This window comes from Neoarius graeffei, chromosome 11, assembly GCF_027579695.1.
Source record: "Neoarius graeffei isolate fNeoGra1 chromosome 11, fNeoGra1.pri, whole genome shotgun sequence".
NCBI lineage: Eukaryota > Metazoa > Chordata > Actinopteri > Siluriformes > Ariidae > Neoarius > Neoarius graeffei.
Window position 1 is genome coordinate 11,531,720 of NC_083579.1, and position 15,911 is coordinate 11,547,630.

General features: G+C 41.8%; 1 protein-coding gene across 1 annotated transcript; it reads left to right on the top strand.

Annotated features, from left to right (window-relative positions):
• The first annotated feature begins 1,713 nt into the window (after positions 1-1,713).
• On the top strand, positions 1,714-3,334 carry LOC132893761 (uncharacterized). The gene is made up of 2 exons (XM_060932891.1): positions 1,714-1,770; positions 2,010-3,334. Exons 1-2 carry the CDS (start codon positions 1,735-1,737, stop codon positions 2,988-2,990), a joined length of 1,017 nt encoding a protein of 338 aa, XP_060788874.1. The 5' UTR covers positions 1,714-1,734; the 3' UTR covers positions 2,991-3,334.
• The last annotated feature ends 12,577 nt before the right edge of the window (positions 3,335-15,911 follow it).

The following is a 15,911-nucleotide window of genomic DNA, read 5'->3' on the forward strand; positions in this document are numbered from 1 at the left end:
TAGAGGAATCTGGACACTCATTAAGAGCTGAAACGGAGATTATGTCTTTCAAAAAGAAAGGATGCACTTTTGTGACGCCTATTTACATTAAACAATGCAAAATAGAAAAAAAGGTTTGCATTTGACTCACCTTCGTACGGCTACCATGCCAGATAAAGAAAAAAGGAGCTACTGTGTTATAATGTGAAAACCTTTTTGTTATAACAAGATATTTTCACGTTATTACGACATACGACATAATTTAATGACATCATCTTGTAACAAGAAATTTCTTATAACAATAGTAGCTATTCGGCGGCACGGTGGTGTCGTGGTTAGCGCTGTCGCCTCACAGCAAGAAGGTCCTGGGTTCGAGCCCCGGGGCCGGCGAGGGCCTTTCTGTGTGGAGTTTGCATGTTCTCCCCGTGTCCGCGTGGGTTTCCTCCGGGTGCTCCGGTTTCCCCCACCGTCCAAAGACATGCAGGTTAGGTTAACTGGTGACTCTAAATTGACCGTAGGTGTGAGTGTGAATGGTTGTCTGTGTCTATGTGTCAGCCCTGTGATGACCTGGCGACTTGTCCAGGGTGTACCCCGCCTTTCGCCCGTAGTCAGCTGGGATAGGCTCCAGCTTGCCTGCGACCCTGTAGAAGGATAAAGCGGCTAGAGATAATGAATGAATGAATGAATGAATAGTAGCTATTCATCAAGTTTTCATATAAATATGCAGATGGTTACAGAAAATGGGCGGCACGGTGGTGTAGTGGTTAGCGCTGTCGCCTCACAGCAAGAAGGTCCTGGGTTCGAGCCCCGGGGCCAGCGAGGGCCTTTCTGTGTGGAGTTTGCATGTTCTCCCCGTGTCCGCGTGGGTTTCCTCCGGGTGCTCCGGTTTCCCCCACAGTCCAAAGACATGCAGGTTAGGTTAACTGGTGACTCTAAATTGACCGTAGGTGTGAATGTGAGTGTGAATGGTTGTCTGTGTCTATGTGTCAGCCCTGTGATGACCTGGTGACTTGTCCAGGGTGTACCCCGCCTTTCGCCCGTAGTCAGCTGGGATAGGCTCCAGCTCGCCTGCGACCCTGTAGAAGGATAAAGCGGCTAGAGATAATGAGATGAGAGACTTCGAGCGACTCGGCAAAACGGCGACCAGTCGCGTCGTCACCGCAAGTGAGGGAGAATTACAAATGATGAAAGAAAATGCTGTTCCTAAAAGCACTAAAGATGCCACAAAGTTTGGTCTAAAACTATTCAAAGGGAAGGTGGGATTGTGATTTATTTATTTCATGGGGCAACCATGGCTTGAAGGTTAGAGAAGCAGCCTTGCTTAAATGTACACACACACACACACACACACACGAGTTTGGAGTTGTGAGAAACTGATGTCAAATAAAATTCCACTGTTATATACCTCCTTATATCTGAGCTACTTTACATTATCCAAGAAAGAAAGAAATTAGCATACTGTAAGCACTAAGATTGAAAGAAAAAGTGTTCTTAAACAAATGGGAGAAATGGAAAATATAGTCAGAGAAACTATAAGGACATTCTCTCTCTCTCTCTCTCTCTTTGTGCATACACTATTTCCTTTCTCTTAATGTGTCAGACCACAAGCTCCACCTCAACACAGCCCTTAAGTTTCTATTTCCACAGAATGTCTGGGACACGTGGGAGGGGATGGAGCACATGATATAAAGGCGGTGCTGGTAGGATCACAGTCATCACTTACTTCACTTGGCTGTCTGATCCACACTCTGAAAAATGGCAAATGCGAATGTACAGCAACCTGAAATAGAGGTATGACACTAAAAACCAATATAACTTATTCATCTGCTATTAAATGTAGAAACAATTTTATATACTATATAGTAACCATGCTATATACCCTATATAGGATTCATAATGTATTAACTATATATACTATGAGATCTTAATAATAATAATAATAATAATAATAATAATAATAAAGATCTCATGTGAAAAAGATTATTTGTGTACATAAGCTATTTTTCAGTGAGATTTGCATATATTTGTAGATTATCATCCAAGAGCGATGGAATGCACGTCAAATGAAGGAGTACTACATCTCAGGGCAACACGTAAGTGTACAAAGCCTGAGAAGGGTAATAAAAAAAAAGTACCCTGAGAATCCCATGAAGAGATACATCATAAAGCAGATCCCACCCTACCCAACTCCAGTTGAATTCTGGGTTTCAGATGTAGCTCATGTTACTGACAAGTCAGGAGTGATGGGGATACTGGAGTCAGAGCAGGTCATGGCTCCTGAAAGTGAGTTCTCATGGTGGGGCGTAAAAATTGACAAAGAGGAGATAAGAGCAGCAGAGGAATGTTACATGGAGGGTAAATCAGAGCTGAATGTGCATAAGCCATTTCTGGAGAAGTTCACCACATCACCTCTGTTCCAACTCGAGACATCCAGATATGGTAAATATCGCTTCACATTCCCCCTCACTGATCTGATGCAATGGTACAAGGAACAGAACTGTGGAGGAGAAGAGCCGGTTCTCAGGGTGTACAAGACCGCCACCTACAAACAGGAGATTATGTACGTCGTGCTGATTCACAGGCCTGAGGATAACGAGCGCTTTGGAGGATATCCGCTTCTTGAAACCAGTGAGTGGGTTCATTATCAGGACGGGAAAATTATCTGGAAAGCACAAGCCATTTGTGAAACCCACTGGTATCAGTTTGATTCAGGAGAAGTGCAAAGTCTATATCCTAATCATCAGTTTTATGTCTGGGATCAGGTTAGTTTAGTCTTTCATTTGCCAAAAAATACTCAACCTCGTAAAGTCCTGAAAATCCCCAGAGAACGGCTTATTGAAGCCCTCGAGGCCTGTAAACCTGACCCGAAGATATATTTCCCAAGGAAAAAAAAGCATGAAAGCGAAAGAGAGGAAGATTTCTTGGAAGCTCAGAGAATTGTGAGTGAGTTGAAAAGAGAACCGAACGTGGAGGAGATAAGAAGAGCAATGATGATGATGAAGATGATATAAAAATGGAGGTAGACATGTGATTGTGAACGATTCAAAGTGGCAGTTAAACAGTGAAGTGGATGAAGTTCAGGCAAAAAAAAATTGTGAAACACATTTATGTCACAGCACAAAAAATACTCATATTGTCATGTTTAACCACATATGATTTAATATTTCTATCTAATTTCTATCAAGTCAGAAATAATCACAACTGTGTAATGTTTTGTAATCATTTTAATCAAAAACAATTCAGTATCATGCATGTGATTTGTGAATGATGCTCTTCTGGATTTATTACGAGGGCACAAATGATCATGCCTGTGTAAAATGAGAAGAATAAAAGCTTCTTTGTGATTTCATTTTCATTTCATTCTCTGCGAGTTTCATTTTCTTGAGTTCAAAAGGCTTACTTTATGATGAAGAAGTATTTCTCTCCCATTTCATTCCGATAAAACCCGCCTCCTCGTCAGGATTGGTTAACATTTCAGAGCTCTGCAGCAGACTGCACGCGAGTTGGAAACGGTATCCAATCGAAGCGCACGAAGGGCGGCGGAACCAGCCAATCCTGGCTCAGAAGGCGGGATTTGTCCTAATACGAGTGCAGGCTTTTCGCCAGTGTTTTGTAAACACCCGAGACTGCTGGTGTTTCTGTAACTGAACCTTATTTTACCTTACAGAAGGCTCGGGTCCGAATTAAATACCCGAGAAGATACAGGATATCCATAATGCACTCTTCCTACTGTGTCCATTAATGGAGTGTGTGTGTGTAATATACATGCTCTGGTGAAAAATAAATGTACTTTATTGTATTTAAAGTATATTCATATTTTCAAGAGTATATTGAAAATGTACTTACACAAATTGTACTTTTTGTAAATATATAAAAAGTATACTAACATCACGCTTTCACGGTAACACTTTTAACACACTTTAAAATAATTATACTATATTACACTTTATAGAAATATATATTATACTAAAGTATACTTTAAGTGAAAGTTATGTGTAATTTAACACATAAAAGTACACTAAATACACTTCAAGTTGCACTTTTCTACAATTTAATTACAATTAAAATATATTTAGTACAAAATTAGTTGTTCCAAAATAGCATGCCTCAAGTTAACTAATCATAAACACACTTGAAGTATATTGATGATTAGTGTGGCTTCAAGTACACAAAAGTATGCTAAATTTTAGTACACTTAGTACATTTATTTTTCACCAGGGTATTCACTGGATATGAGCAATTGCGTGCTCTGATTGGTTACTCTGCTACTAGGATATCAGCTCATATACCGTGAATAGAGAAAAACAAAATGGCGGAACTTGTTGCTGAACCAACACGTTCTATAAAACGAGTTATAGATGTATTTTTTATGACTTCTCTGTTGGAGTGGCATGGTGGTGTAGTGGTTAGTGCTGTCACCTCACAGCAAGAAGGTCTGGGTTCGAGCCCCATGGCCGGCAAGGGCCTTTCTGTGTGGAGTTTGCATGTTGTCCGTGTGGGTTTCCTCCGGGTGCTCTGGTTTCCCCCAAAGACATGCAGGTTAGGTTAACTGGTGACTCTAAATTGACCGTGAGTGTGAATGGTTGTCTATGTGTCAGCCCTGTGATGACCTGGCGACTTGTCCAGGGTGTACCCCACCTTTTGCCCGTAGTCAGCTGGGATAGGCTCCAGCTTGCCTGCGACCCTGTAGAACAGGATAAAGCGGCTAGAGATAATGAGATGAGACATAATGAAGGCTACTGGGTTTGGGGGTAAAATGAAGATGCGAGTGTGATCGTCAAAGTGTCCAGAAGAACTGTGGCTGGTTCTGTAAGATGCTCAGTAAAACCTACAGCTCATTTCCTTATAAAACTGCACTCAGTGGACCTGAGACGACTTGTTGTTGTTGTTTTTCTTTTTAAGCAAAGAGTTGTCTCACCAAATAGTGACCTTTGTTCATGCATTACTGCTTACTGATCTTTATCATATTTTTTTAATGTTGAAACATTTCATTCCATTATTTTTGAAGGCATCTTTGTGCTACAGCATTTCATTGCATGTGCCTAAGATTTTTGCCCAGTACTGTGTGTGTGTGTCTTTGGTGTAACTACGAGTGTATCAGGTGGTGCAACATCATTAAACACCTGTAGGGTTTGTTCAGACTCTAATCCAATGTACTTTTTAATTTCTTCATAAGAACACCACACTAATACTGGGTTACACCGCCTTTACGAACAGTTTTCTTTCTTCATGTTAAGGATTCCACAATACATAACACACAGCCTTTGAGATTCTGCTCCAAGTCGATGTAGTTGCATCAGGTATTTGCTGCAGATTTGCTCAGCTCCCTTTCAACCACATCCCAAAGGTGTTCTGCTAAAGGCAAATCTGAAGACTGGGAAGGTTGCCGAAGTACACCAAACTCACTGTCATATTCATGGAAGCGGTTTTTAGATGATGGGTAAATTGTTGCGATAAATTGATGCGTGTGGTTTGCAGAAATATTCAGATGTGCTGTAGTATTCAAATTTATATTGATATTTACGACATAATTATGCCTGATTGGCACTCGGCATGCGCCAAGGACACATTCCCCACATCGTTACACCTCTGGTGAAAATCTTTCAAGGATCTGTAAAGTTCTTTGTGAAGGTCTTTGAGGATCTCAACAAAGATCCTCAAAAGATCTTCAAAGAGCTTGAGAGTTCTTGTCCACATCATTCATGATCTGTAATATTCTTGCCAAGATCTTCAAGGATCTACAAAGATCTTTTAACGTCTTGCCAAGATCTTCAAGGATCTGTAATTTTCTTGCCAAGATCTTCAAGGATCTGTAATTTTTTTGCCAAGATCCTCAAGGATCTACAGAGATCTTTTAATGTCTTGCCAAGATCAAGGAGCTTTAGAATTCTTGCCCAGATCTTTAAGGATCTGTAATATTCTTGCCAAGATCGGGGCAGGCTGCCGATCGCGATTTTGAATCTAGCTACTGGTCATGGAAAATCGGATTGATCCTTTCCTGTGAAAGCAAGTGGTTGTTGGCAGTGTTGAAATATGAAAACTACCCTCTACTAAAACTCGTACTCTACTCACATGTATAAAAATGAAAAGCTTGAAAGACTCTGTTAAATCTAAATCCTTCAGCTATCCATCAGTGAGAACCCAGGTTCTAAATAGAACCTTACAGTAGTGTCTGTATATGGGCATGGGTTCTATGTAGAATCTCTTATGGAAAGTAGGAACCATTTATGCATCTAAGTAACCCACAGTTATCCACTTTCAATTTGCAGAACCCTCAAGAATGGACCAGGAAGGTGATCAGAAACATCAACAGCTCTGGAAAGTTCTCCAGCGATTGCATCATCTCAGAATACACATGTGAGACCTGGGGTGTGGAGCCTACAGATCTGAAGATCCCACCGCCCAATGAGCCTCGAGACTGAGGGGCGTGGCTTACTCAGTGGACTGGCCAGTGACTTGATGCGTACTGTTCCTTCGTTCTTTAATACTGTGTGTGAGGTGTGATTCTGTTTGGTCACATGGTTATGATTTGATGGATTTAAGGATTAAGGATCTCCCCTTTCATAGCCAGTAGTGTGTGTGTGTGTGTGTGTGTGTGTGTGTGTGTGTGTGTGTGTGTGTGTGTGTGTGTGTGTGTGTGTTCATGCCTCAACTCTTTAATCCTGTATGTGTATAACATTTTAAACCCCACCATTTTTTTTTTGTGCCTTATCCAACACCTTTGATTAAAATCTGCTGTTATATTCACATAATAACTTTGTGCCTGGAAGCTAGAAAAAACACAAAGACCATCTTCTCTTATCTATTGTGAAATGTAAGGACAATTTTATACACTCTTTATGCAATTCTACTCAAGGGGAAATGGGAGAAAATGCATTACATTGTGACCTAGCAACTGCAGTTAGAACACATTTAGCTCTGCTAGCAATTGTACTACGTAGCACAGTTAGCAATTAGCACTTTCAGTTATGTGCAGTGGTTAGCACTTGGTGTATCTCAGCTCTTACGTTTTGGATATTATTATATAGCACAGTTAGGATTGAAGAAATGCTAGCTCATGTGTTGTGATTAGCATGGATGCCGTGATCACTGTCCACATCATCTGTCACTTTTTAAATTAAATAATTATAGATTATAATTCTAAAGTTAATGACTTGGCGCTTTTCTTTAGAGCGCTAAACACTTGCATTGCACTAAGCTAACGGAGGCGCGAGTTAATCTTTATTTGAGCTTTTCCTGACTCCAGGCCCATGACCTACGTTGCTTCCATTTGTTCTTCTAAAATGTCCAGCATCAAAACAGAAAGTAAATCCAGTGGAACATTAGAAGGGCAACAAACCAGCATTTTTATGTTAAAATCTGGTGTGTGTGTGTGTGTGTGTGTGTGTGTGTGTGTGTGTGTGTGTGTGTGTGTGTGTGTAAATAAGCCTCTTGTGATCATTATACATTTTGAAAAATGTACATGTGTATCTTGATGGATTTTTGTGTTCAATCAGATTGTGGTTTTACACCCTTTACATGAGCACTGTATGAAAAATTCGACACATTTGCATTCAGTTTAAAGAATAAAGCTGTTTAAAAGGACAAACGGATGCAGTGGTGAAATGTGTTTTTTGGTTTTTTTTATTGATGTGCAGCGATGTAATATTTAATAAACCATTGAATCGTAGTGAGTGAGTGAGTAAGTGAGGGAGGGAGGGAGGGAGGGAGGGAGGGAGGGAGGGAGAGAGAGAGTGTGATGGGGACGAGAGTGAGTGATGGAAAAGGAGAGAGCAAGTGAGTGGAGAGATAGTGAGGGATGGGGAGAGACTGAGTGATGGAAAAAGAGTGAGTGGAGAGCTAGTGAGAGGGGGAGAGAGTGATGGAGAGATGGGGAGAGTGAAAGTGAGTGTGAGGGGAGAAAATGAGTGAGGGGTGAAAGTGAGTGACGGAGACAGGGAGTGGCATGAGTGACAGGGAGAGCGATGGGGAGGGGGATGAGAGAGCATGAGTAATGGAAAAGGAGAGTGAGTGGAGAGATAGTGAGGGGGAGAGAGTGAGTGATGGATAAAGAGTGATGGGGAGAGTGAGTGTAGAGATGGGTAAGAGTGTGTGAGTGGAGTGATGGAGAGATGAGGAGGGTGAAAGTGAGGGGAGATAATGAGTGAATGATGGGGAGAGGTGAGAGTGAGTGATAGAGAAGGAGCGAGGGAGTGGTATGAGTGAGGGGGAGAGAGTGATGGGGAGGAGAGAGAGTGAGTGATGGAAAAGGAGAGTGAGCAGAGAGAGAGTGAGAGGGTGAGTGATAGAGAAAGTGATGGGAGTTTGAGTGATGGATAGAGAAAGTGATGGGGTGAGGGAGAGATGGGGAGAGTGAAAGTGAGTGTGAGAGGGAGAGAATGAGTGAGTGATGGGGAGAGTGAGGGGTGAGAGTGAGTGATGGAGAGAGAGGGAGAGGAAAGAGTGATGGGGAGACTGAATGATGAACAAGGAGAGTGAGTGGAGAGATAGTGAGAGGGGGAGAGAGTGAGTGATGGTAGAGAGTGTGAGTGGAGAGATGGGGAGTGTGTGAATGGAGTGATGGAGAAAGAGGGAGTGGCATGAGTGATGGGGAGGGGGAGGAGAGAGAGTGAGTGATGGAAAAGGAGAGTGAGAGGAGAGATAGTGAGGGGGAGAGAGTGAGTGATGGATAGAGAGTAATGGGGAGAGTGAGTGGAGTGATGGAGAGATGGGGAGAGTGAGTGGAGAGATGGGGAGAGTAAGTGGAGAGATGGGGAGAGTGTGAGTGAAATGATGGAGAGATGGAGAGAGTGAGTGGAGAGATGGGGAGAGTGCGAGTGGAGTGTTGGAGGGAGAGGGAGTGAGGGAGAGATGGGGAGAGTGAAAGTGAGTGTGTGGGGGAAGGAGTGAGAGTGAGAGACACAGAGTGGCATGAGTGACAGGGAGTGAATGATGGGGAGGAGAGAGTGACTGATGGAAAGGGAGAATGAGTGGAGAGATAGTGAGTGAGGGGGAGAGTGAGTGTAGTGATGGAGAGATGGGGGAGTGTGTGTGAGTGGAGTGAGGGAGAGATAGGGAAAGAGAGTGAGTGATGGACAGATGGGGAGAGTGAAAGTGAGTGTGAGGGGGAGAGAATGGGAGTGATGGGGAGGGATGGAGCGAGTGATGGGGAGAGAGTGAGTGATGGAGTGAGTGAATGTAGTGATGGAGAGAGTGAGTGATGGACAGATGGGGAGAGTGATAGAGTGAGATGGAGAGAGTGAGAGATGGAGAGTGATCTATCTGTCTTTGGCGTTTTGTGGCACAGGAAACACCTGTACATGTAGATGGAAGAAGGGGTCGCGTGGACAAGCTGGAGCCTATCCCAGCTGACTGTGTGCGAGAGGCGGGGTCCACTCTGGACAAGTCGCCAGGTCATCGCAGGGCTGCACATCGAGACAAGCAACCATTCACACTCACATTCACACCTACGGTCAATTTAGAGTCACCAGTTAACCTAACCTGCATGTCTTTGGACTGTGGGGGAAACCGGAGCACCCAGAGGAAACCCACGCAGACACGGGGAGAACATGCAAACTCCACACAGAAAAGGCCCCCGTTGGGCACTGGGCTCGAACCCAGAACCTTCTTGCTGTGAGGTGACAGCGCTAACCACTACACCACCGTACTGCCAAGTAAATTCTTATTATGCTTTATATTATTATTATTATTATTATTTCATTCATTCATACAGAAATCTTGACTCGAGACTGAACACTGAATGAGCCGAGAAACCCAGGCACAAGGGCACATCATAAACATCTCTCTCTGGTTCCCTCTGATAGCAGGAGCTGCTCTGGTTATGTTTGTTTGCTCTCTGCCTCCCTCTATTGACGGCACCCTGCTGAGCCGGCTGTTCCCTTACACTTCAGGAGGCGTTATTCTGATCAGAGTCATGGTGGATCCAGAGCCTGTCCCAGCACCTCTCTGAGTGAAGAACAAGTACACCATGGATGTGATGCCAGTCCATCACAGGGCACCATGCATGCACATGTACTTACACATTCCTTCACATCTCGGGGCAATTTAATTTGGCACAGCCAATCCACATACTAATCTACATTTTTTGGAAGGTGAGAAGGCAGGGAGAACACGTGAAACTCATCTCATCTCATTATCTCTAGCCGCTTTATCCTTCTACAGGGTCGCAGGCAAGCTGGAGCCTATCCCAGCTGACTACGGGTGAAAGGCGGGGTACACCCTGGACAAGTCACCAGGTCATCACAGGGCTGACACACAGACACAGACAACCATTCACACTCACATTCACACCTACGGTCAATTTAGAGTCACCAGTTAACCTAACCTGCATGTCTTTGGACTGTGGGGGAAACCGGAGCACCCGGAGGAAACCCACGCGGACACAGGGAGAACATGCAAACTCCACACAGAAAGGCCCTCGCCGGCCACGGGGCTCGAACCCAGACCTTCTTGCTGTGAGGCGACAGCACTAACCACTACACCACCGTGCCGCCCACGTGAAACTCTATTTCAGAAAAACGCATATTATCTCGGTGCACAGTCATCTGTGAATAGGACTATAACATCTGAGGAGCTTAATTATCATGATTCACAACAGTGGGTCATGCAAAATAAGAATGTATTAGCTGGCCATACATCCATGAAAAAAAAAGTTACATTTAAGTTAAGCTTGGGACCAGCACCAAGTCTGCACTAGTAACTGGGTATTTTACCTAATTGCATGGCTTTGAACTGTGAGAGGAAACCCACACAGACATGGGAGAACACGCAAACTCCACACGGAAAGGCCCCTGTTGTCTGTAAGCTTCGAACCCGGAACCTTCTTGATGTGAGGCGGCAGTGCTAACCACTACACCACCCCTGTAAATAGTTCTGTAAACTATTTACACTATCTGTAAATAGTTCACAGAACAAGGAGTGTGTGCGTGTGAAACCCTGTAATTATATCCAAGAGTAACAGGAATTTTTAGAATGACAATTTGATTGCATTAATTTAAAATATTGTTTACGGGTGCCAGTAATTTTGCTTCACATTTTTGAGAGAAATTACAATTATTTAAAAAAAACTGCATTCTTTTTAGTTATATTCTTAAAGGACAAGTAAGCATTTATACCAGGGCTTTTCAAAGTGTGGGGCGCGCCTCCCCTAGGGGGCGCCAGAGTTCTTCAGGGGGGCGCAACGTGAGGAAAAATAAACCAGAATAAGTTACTATTGCGGACATTTAGCGAACTTCAGCGAGCCTTTGCCAGAGACAAAATGGATCAATTTTTAGTACCTAAAGCTACAGTGAGTGAGGAGACAGAGTCTGGGCCAAGCAAAAAAAGAAGGAAGTATGATCACGATTATTTAAAGTTTGGATTTTCATGTACTGAATCTGAAGAAGCTCCACTGCCACAGTGTGTTGTCTGCCAAGAGGTGCTAGCTAACAATGCTATGAGATGTTTAAAATGTGTAAAACAAGATGTTTTAAAAAAGCACAGTGTTTAAAATGTGTAAAAAAAAAAAAAGATGTTTAAAAAAGCACAGATGTTTAAAATGTGTAAAAAAAAGAGGTTTTAAAAAGCACAGATGTTTAAAATGTGTAAAAAAGAGTTTTTAAAAAGCACAGATGTTTAAAATGTGTAAAAAAAAAGAGGTTTTAAAAAAGCACAGATGTTTAAAATGTGTAAAAAAGAGGTTTTAAAAAGCACAGATGTTTAAAATGTGTAAAAAAAGAGGTTTTAAAAAGCACAGATGTTTAAAATGTGTAAAAAAGATGTTTTAAAAAAGCACAGATGTTTAAAATGTGTAAAAAAGATGTTTTAAAAAGTACAGATGTTTAAAATGTGTAAAAAAAAAAGAGGTTTTAAAAAGCACAGATGTTTAAGATGTGTAAAAAAGATGTTTTAAAAAGCACAGATGTTTAAAATGTGTAAAAAAAAGAGGTTTTAAAAAGCACAGATGTTTAAAATGTGTAAACAAGATGTTTTAAAAAAGCACAGATGTTTAAAATCTGTAAAAAAGTGTTAGGACTGGGACTGTTTTGGCCTCTAGAGGCCACTGTTATTTCCAGCTTGTCATGTTTGTTTTGGCCTCTAGAGGCCGCCACTGTGTTTTTGTTTTTGTCTTGATTGCCTGTTTCCTGCCCTGCCTTGTTCCTTAATTGTTTTGTGTATAAATACCCCTCTGTTTGTTCCCTTGTCACGGAGTCTTTTTCCTATGCTATGCTGTTAGTGCTAGTTCCCTCTGTCCTGTGTACCTTGCCTGTGTCTTAGTATTCTTGGTTTTGTTGATTTCTTTTGGACTTTGTGGATTTTGTTTTGACCTTTGAATCTTCTTAGCGTTTGAGTTTTTGCCTCTTCTTTTCTTAGTTGGATTTTGGACATTGAACCTTGGGATATTTTTATTTTTGTATATCTTCTGAGCTTTGGATTATTCCTTTTGTTTTTTTCCCTTGGATTGTATATATTTTGTAAATAAACTTTTTGATACTTTTCTACTTCCGCCTCATGCCTCCGCACTTGAGTCATCCCTCTGCTGGCCTAGTGGGGGTTTGCTGGATTATCACACCAGTGAAGCAGGTGCAAAACCCTAACAAAAAGATGTTTTAAAAAAGCACAGATGTTTAAAATGTGTAAAAAAAAAAAAAATTTTTTTTAAAAGCACAGATGTTGAAAATGTGTAAAATACAGGTGTGGTCAGAAGTTTACAGACAGTGACATGAATGTCATGGCAATATTTGGGCTTTCAGTAATTTCTCTGAACTGTTCTTTTTCTGTGGCAGAATGATTGTACAGCATATATATTTAATTTAACAAATAAAACACTAGAATTTGATGCACAAGTTTTCATTTTCTTTGGGTTTTCTGAAATCAACACGGGGTCCGAATTATACATACAGCACACCTAATATTTGGGTAAAATGTCTCTTCGCAATTCACCTTGACCAAACATTTTTGTTTGCCATGAACAAGCTTCTGGCAGAATTCTGGCTGAATATTTCATGACTCTTCATAGTAGAATTGGTAGAGTTCAATTAAATGTGCGGTGTATTGTAATGTATTAGCTCTTTATGTTATTTTATTTATTCTTTTTTTGTCACTTTTTTCATTTTCTTTCTTTTGTATGTACAAATAGTTACATACATTTTTATACATGTTCGAAAATAAATTCATTCATTCAAAAATAAATTTCTTTTGCTTTGTTTTTTCTTGGCATGGACTCGACTTATAAGCACGGTCCATATATTTTCAATAGGGTTGAAGTCAGGACTTGTTTTAAGCTTAATGTTAGCCTGCTTTATCCTCTACAATCAGCTCTGATGCGTGTTTGGGTTCATCATCCTGTTGTAAGTCCCAAGTTGTGTTCAAGTTTCTGATGGTTTATACTGAAGAATTCTGAGGTCGTCCTCCATTATTCCATCCACTTTGTGCAATGAACCAGTTCCACTGGCAGCAAAACAGCCCCAGAGCATGATGATCCTACCACCACCACCAGCTGGTACAGTGTCCTTCTGTACATGGTGGTCATTGTGGCCAAACAACCCAATCCTTGTCTCATCTGACCATACAGTTTTCCTCCAGAAGGCTTTTTTTTTTTTGTCCGTGTGGTCAGCTTCAAACTTTAGTTAAGCTTGAAGGTGTCAATTTTGGAGCAGGGTGTTATTTTTTGGAGAGCAGCCTCTTAGTCCATGGTGATCTGAACTGTAAACAGTGGTCCATCAGCTTCCAGTTCATGGCAGGGCTGTGCCATGGTGGTTCCCAGGTTGTTTCTGACCATCCAAACCAATTTCCTTTCAGCTGAGGGTGACAGTTTGGGTTTTCTTGAAGCAAAGTGGCTTGGTAAAGTGAATACACCTCACAATAACTTGCATACAATTGTTTGAACTGATCTTGGAATTTGCAGTTGTTTAGAAATGGCTCTAAGAGACATTCCGGAGTTGTGTATATCTGCGATACTCTTTCTCAGGTCTGGACTGAGCTCCTTGGACTTTCCCATTTTAATGTGTGTTGGTCAATCCAATGAGTGCTGTAAACAAATCCTTTTTAGGAAGTCAGAGAGAAGCTACCAGCTGTAGTCAATCATGATCACTAACAGGAAGTTAAGAGACCTCAGCCTTGGCAAGATAACAGACATTTTGGACGTTTCAGCACCTCTGAATGAGTAAGTGAATGGATGTAAATTTTTGACCTTGCAGGTATAATTTGGACCCTGTGTTGATTTCAGAAAACCCAAAGAAAATTAAAACTTGTGCACCAAATTATTTTTTATTAAAGACGTTTGCTGTACAATCATTCTGCCACAGAAAAAGAACAGGTCACAGAAATTACCGAAAGCCCAAATATTGCCATGACATTCATATCCAAGATGACATTCATGTCACTGTATGTAAACTTTTGACTACAACTGTATGTGCACTGACATGTTCCAGTGTTGAAAATCCTGGCAGGTTATGTGAATTTGCGAAAGTGATTATAGAAACCAGAAACGTGGATGGCCTGCTCCTAAAATGTTTACTGATATTCTCATCTTTGTCAGTTTTAATCTGGCTTTGAGACCAGAATCTTAAAGTCTTCTTCTGGCATAACATTTAGTCACAGCCCCATAAGTTTCCATTTACACAACATGTCCCTTAGGTGATGAGAAAGTCTGCGTGAAGGTTTGTTGATAATGGTGGTGGCGAGCTTGCACAATTCCCGCCCGCACCACTTGACTCCACAGCAGTGATCTGATGGCAGGCCATAGGGCGAGACGATTGGGCCAGTGAGGAGCTGCACCACTGATGCTGGTTCCCTTGTGGAGCGGGGTACCAGAGCTCCATTGGCCGCGTCGTTTCGGGGTTCCAGCCAAGCCTTCACGGCTACCGTGGCGGTGCCAGGGCACACGAAGTCCCCACCGTACTTCAACTTGGCTGGCAGTCCCTTACTTTGATACGTTGCCCGCCGGGGGACGATGTGGACGTGGAGTTGGACTTCTCCCCCAGCGTCCCTCAGGTACAGGGGAAAGGACACCTGATATAAAGGTAGCATTATTCAAATAAGTCATCAGAATAAACCGTCTTATTTCACTTGGCTGTTTTATCGACACTCTGAAAAATGGCAAATCTGAATCCACATCAGCCTGAAGATGTAAGAAAGTAAAATACTTTTTCAAAAACAGCAATTTAATGTCTTTATTTGCTCTCGACTACTGTATATCTAACTTATACATACACTCACCAGACACTTTAATAGGAACTTGTTCTTGAGTCTAAGATCCCTGTTCTTGGCTGCAGGAGTGGAACCCAATGTGGTCTTCTTTCTGCTGTTGTATGCTGAGATGCTTTTTTGCTCACCACGGTTGGTATGAGTTACTACATACTTCCTGACAAAAAAGCTCGAACCAATCTGTCCATTTTCCTCTGACCTCTCTTATCAACAAGGTGTTTGTTTCCACTCACAGAACTGTCACTCACTCACTCAATGATGTTTTTTGTTTTTCGCACCATTCTGTATAAAGTCTAGAGACTGTTGTGTGTGAAAACAAACCCCAGGAGCTCAGCCGTTTCAGAAATGCTCAAACCAACACCCATGTCACAGTGAAAGAAAGTCACACTTTGAGATCACAATTTTTCCCATTCTGATGTTTGAATAAAGTGAACATTAATTAGCTGAAGCTCTTGATTTGTATCTGCAGGATTTGATGCATTGTGCTGCTGTCAAGGGACTGGCTGATTAGAGAACTGCATAAAACAGAACAACAGGTGTATGAGTGTTCCTAATAAAGTGGCCGGTGAGTATATGTTGTACATACACTCATTCTTCCCAAGAAAAAGAAAAGTTCAAAGAAATCATTAAAAGCCCAATATTTCCATGACATTCATGTCCATGACGAGTGTATGTAAACTTCTGACCTGAAACGTGTGACGTGAATGAGAGGTGGGGAGCGAAATAATTTTCTAGAGGAATCTGGA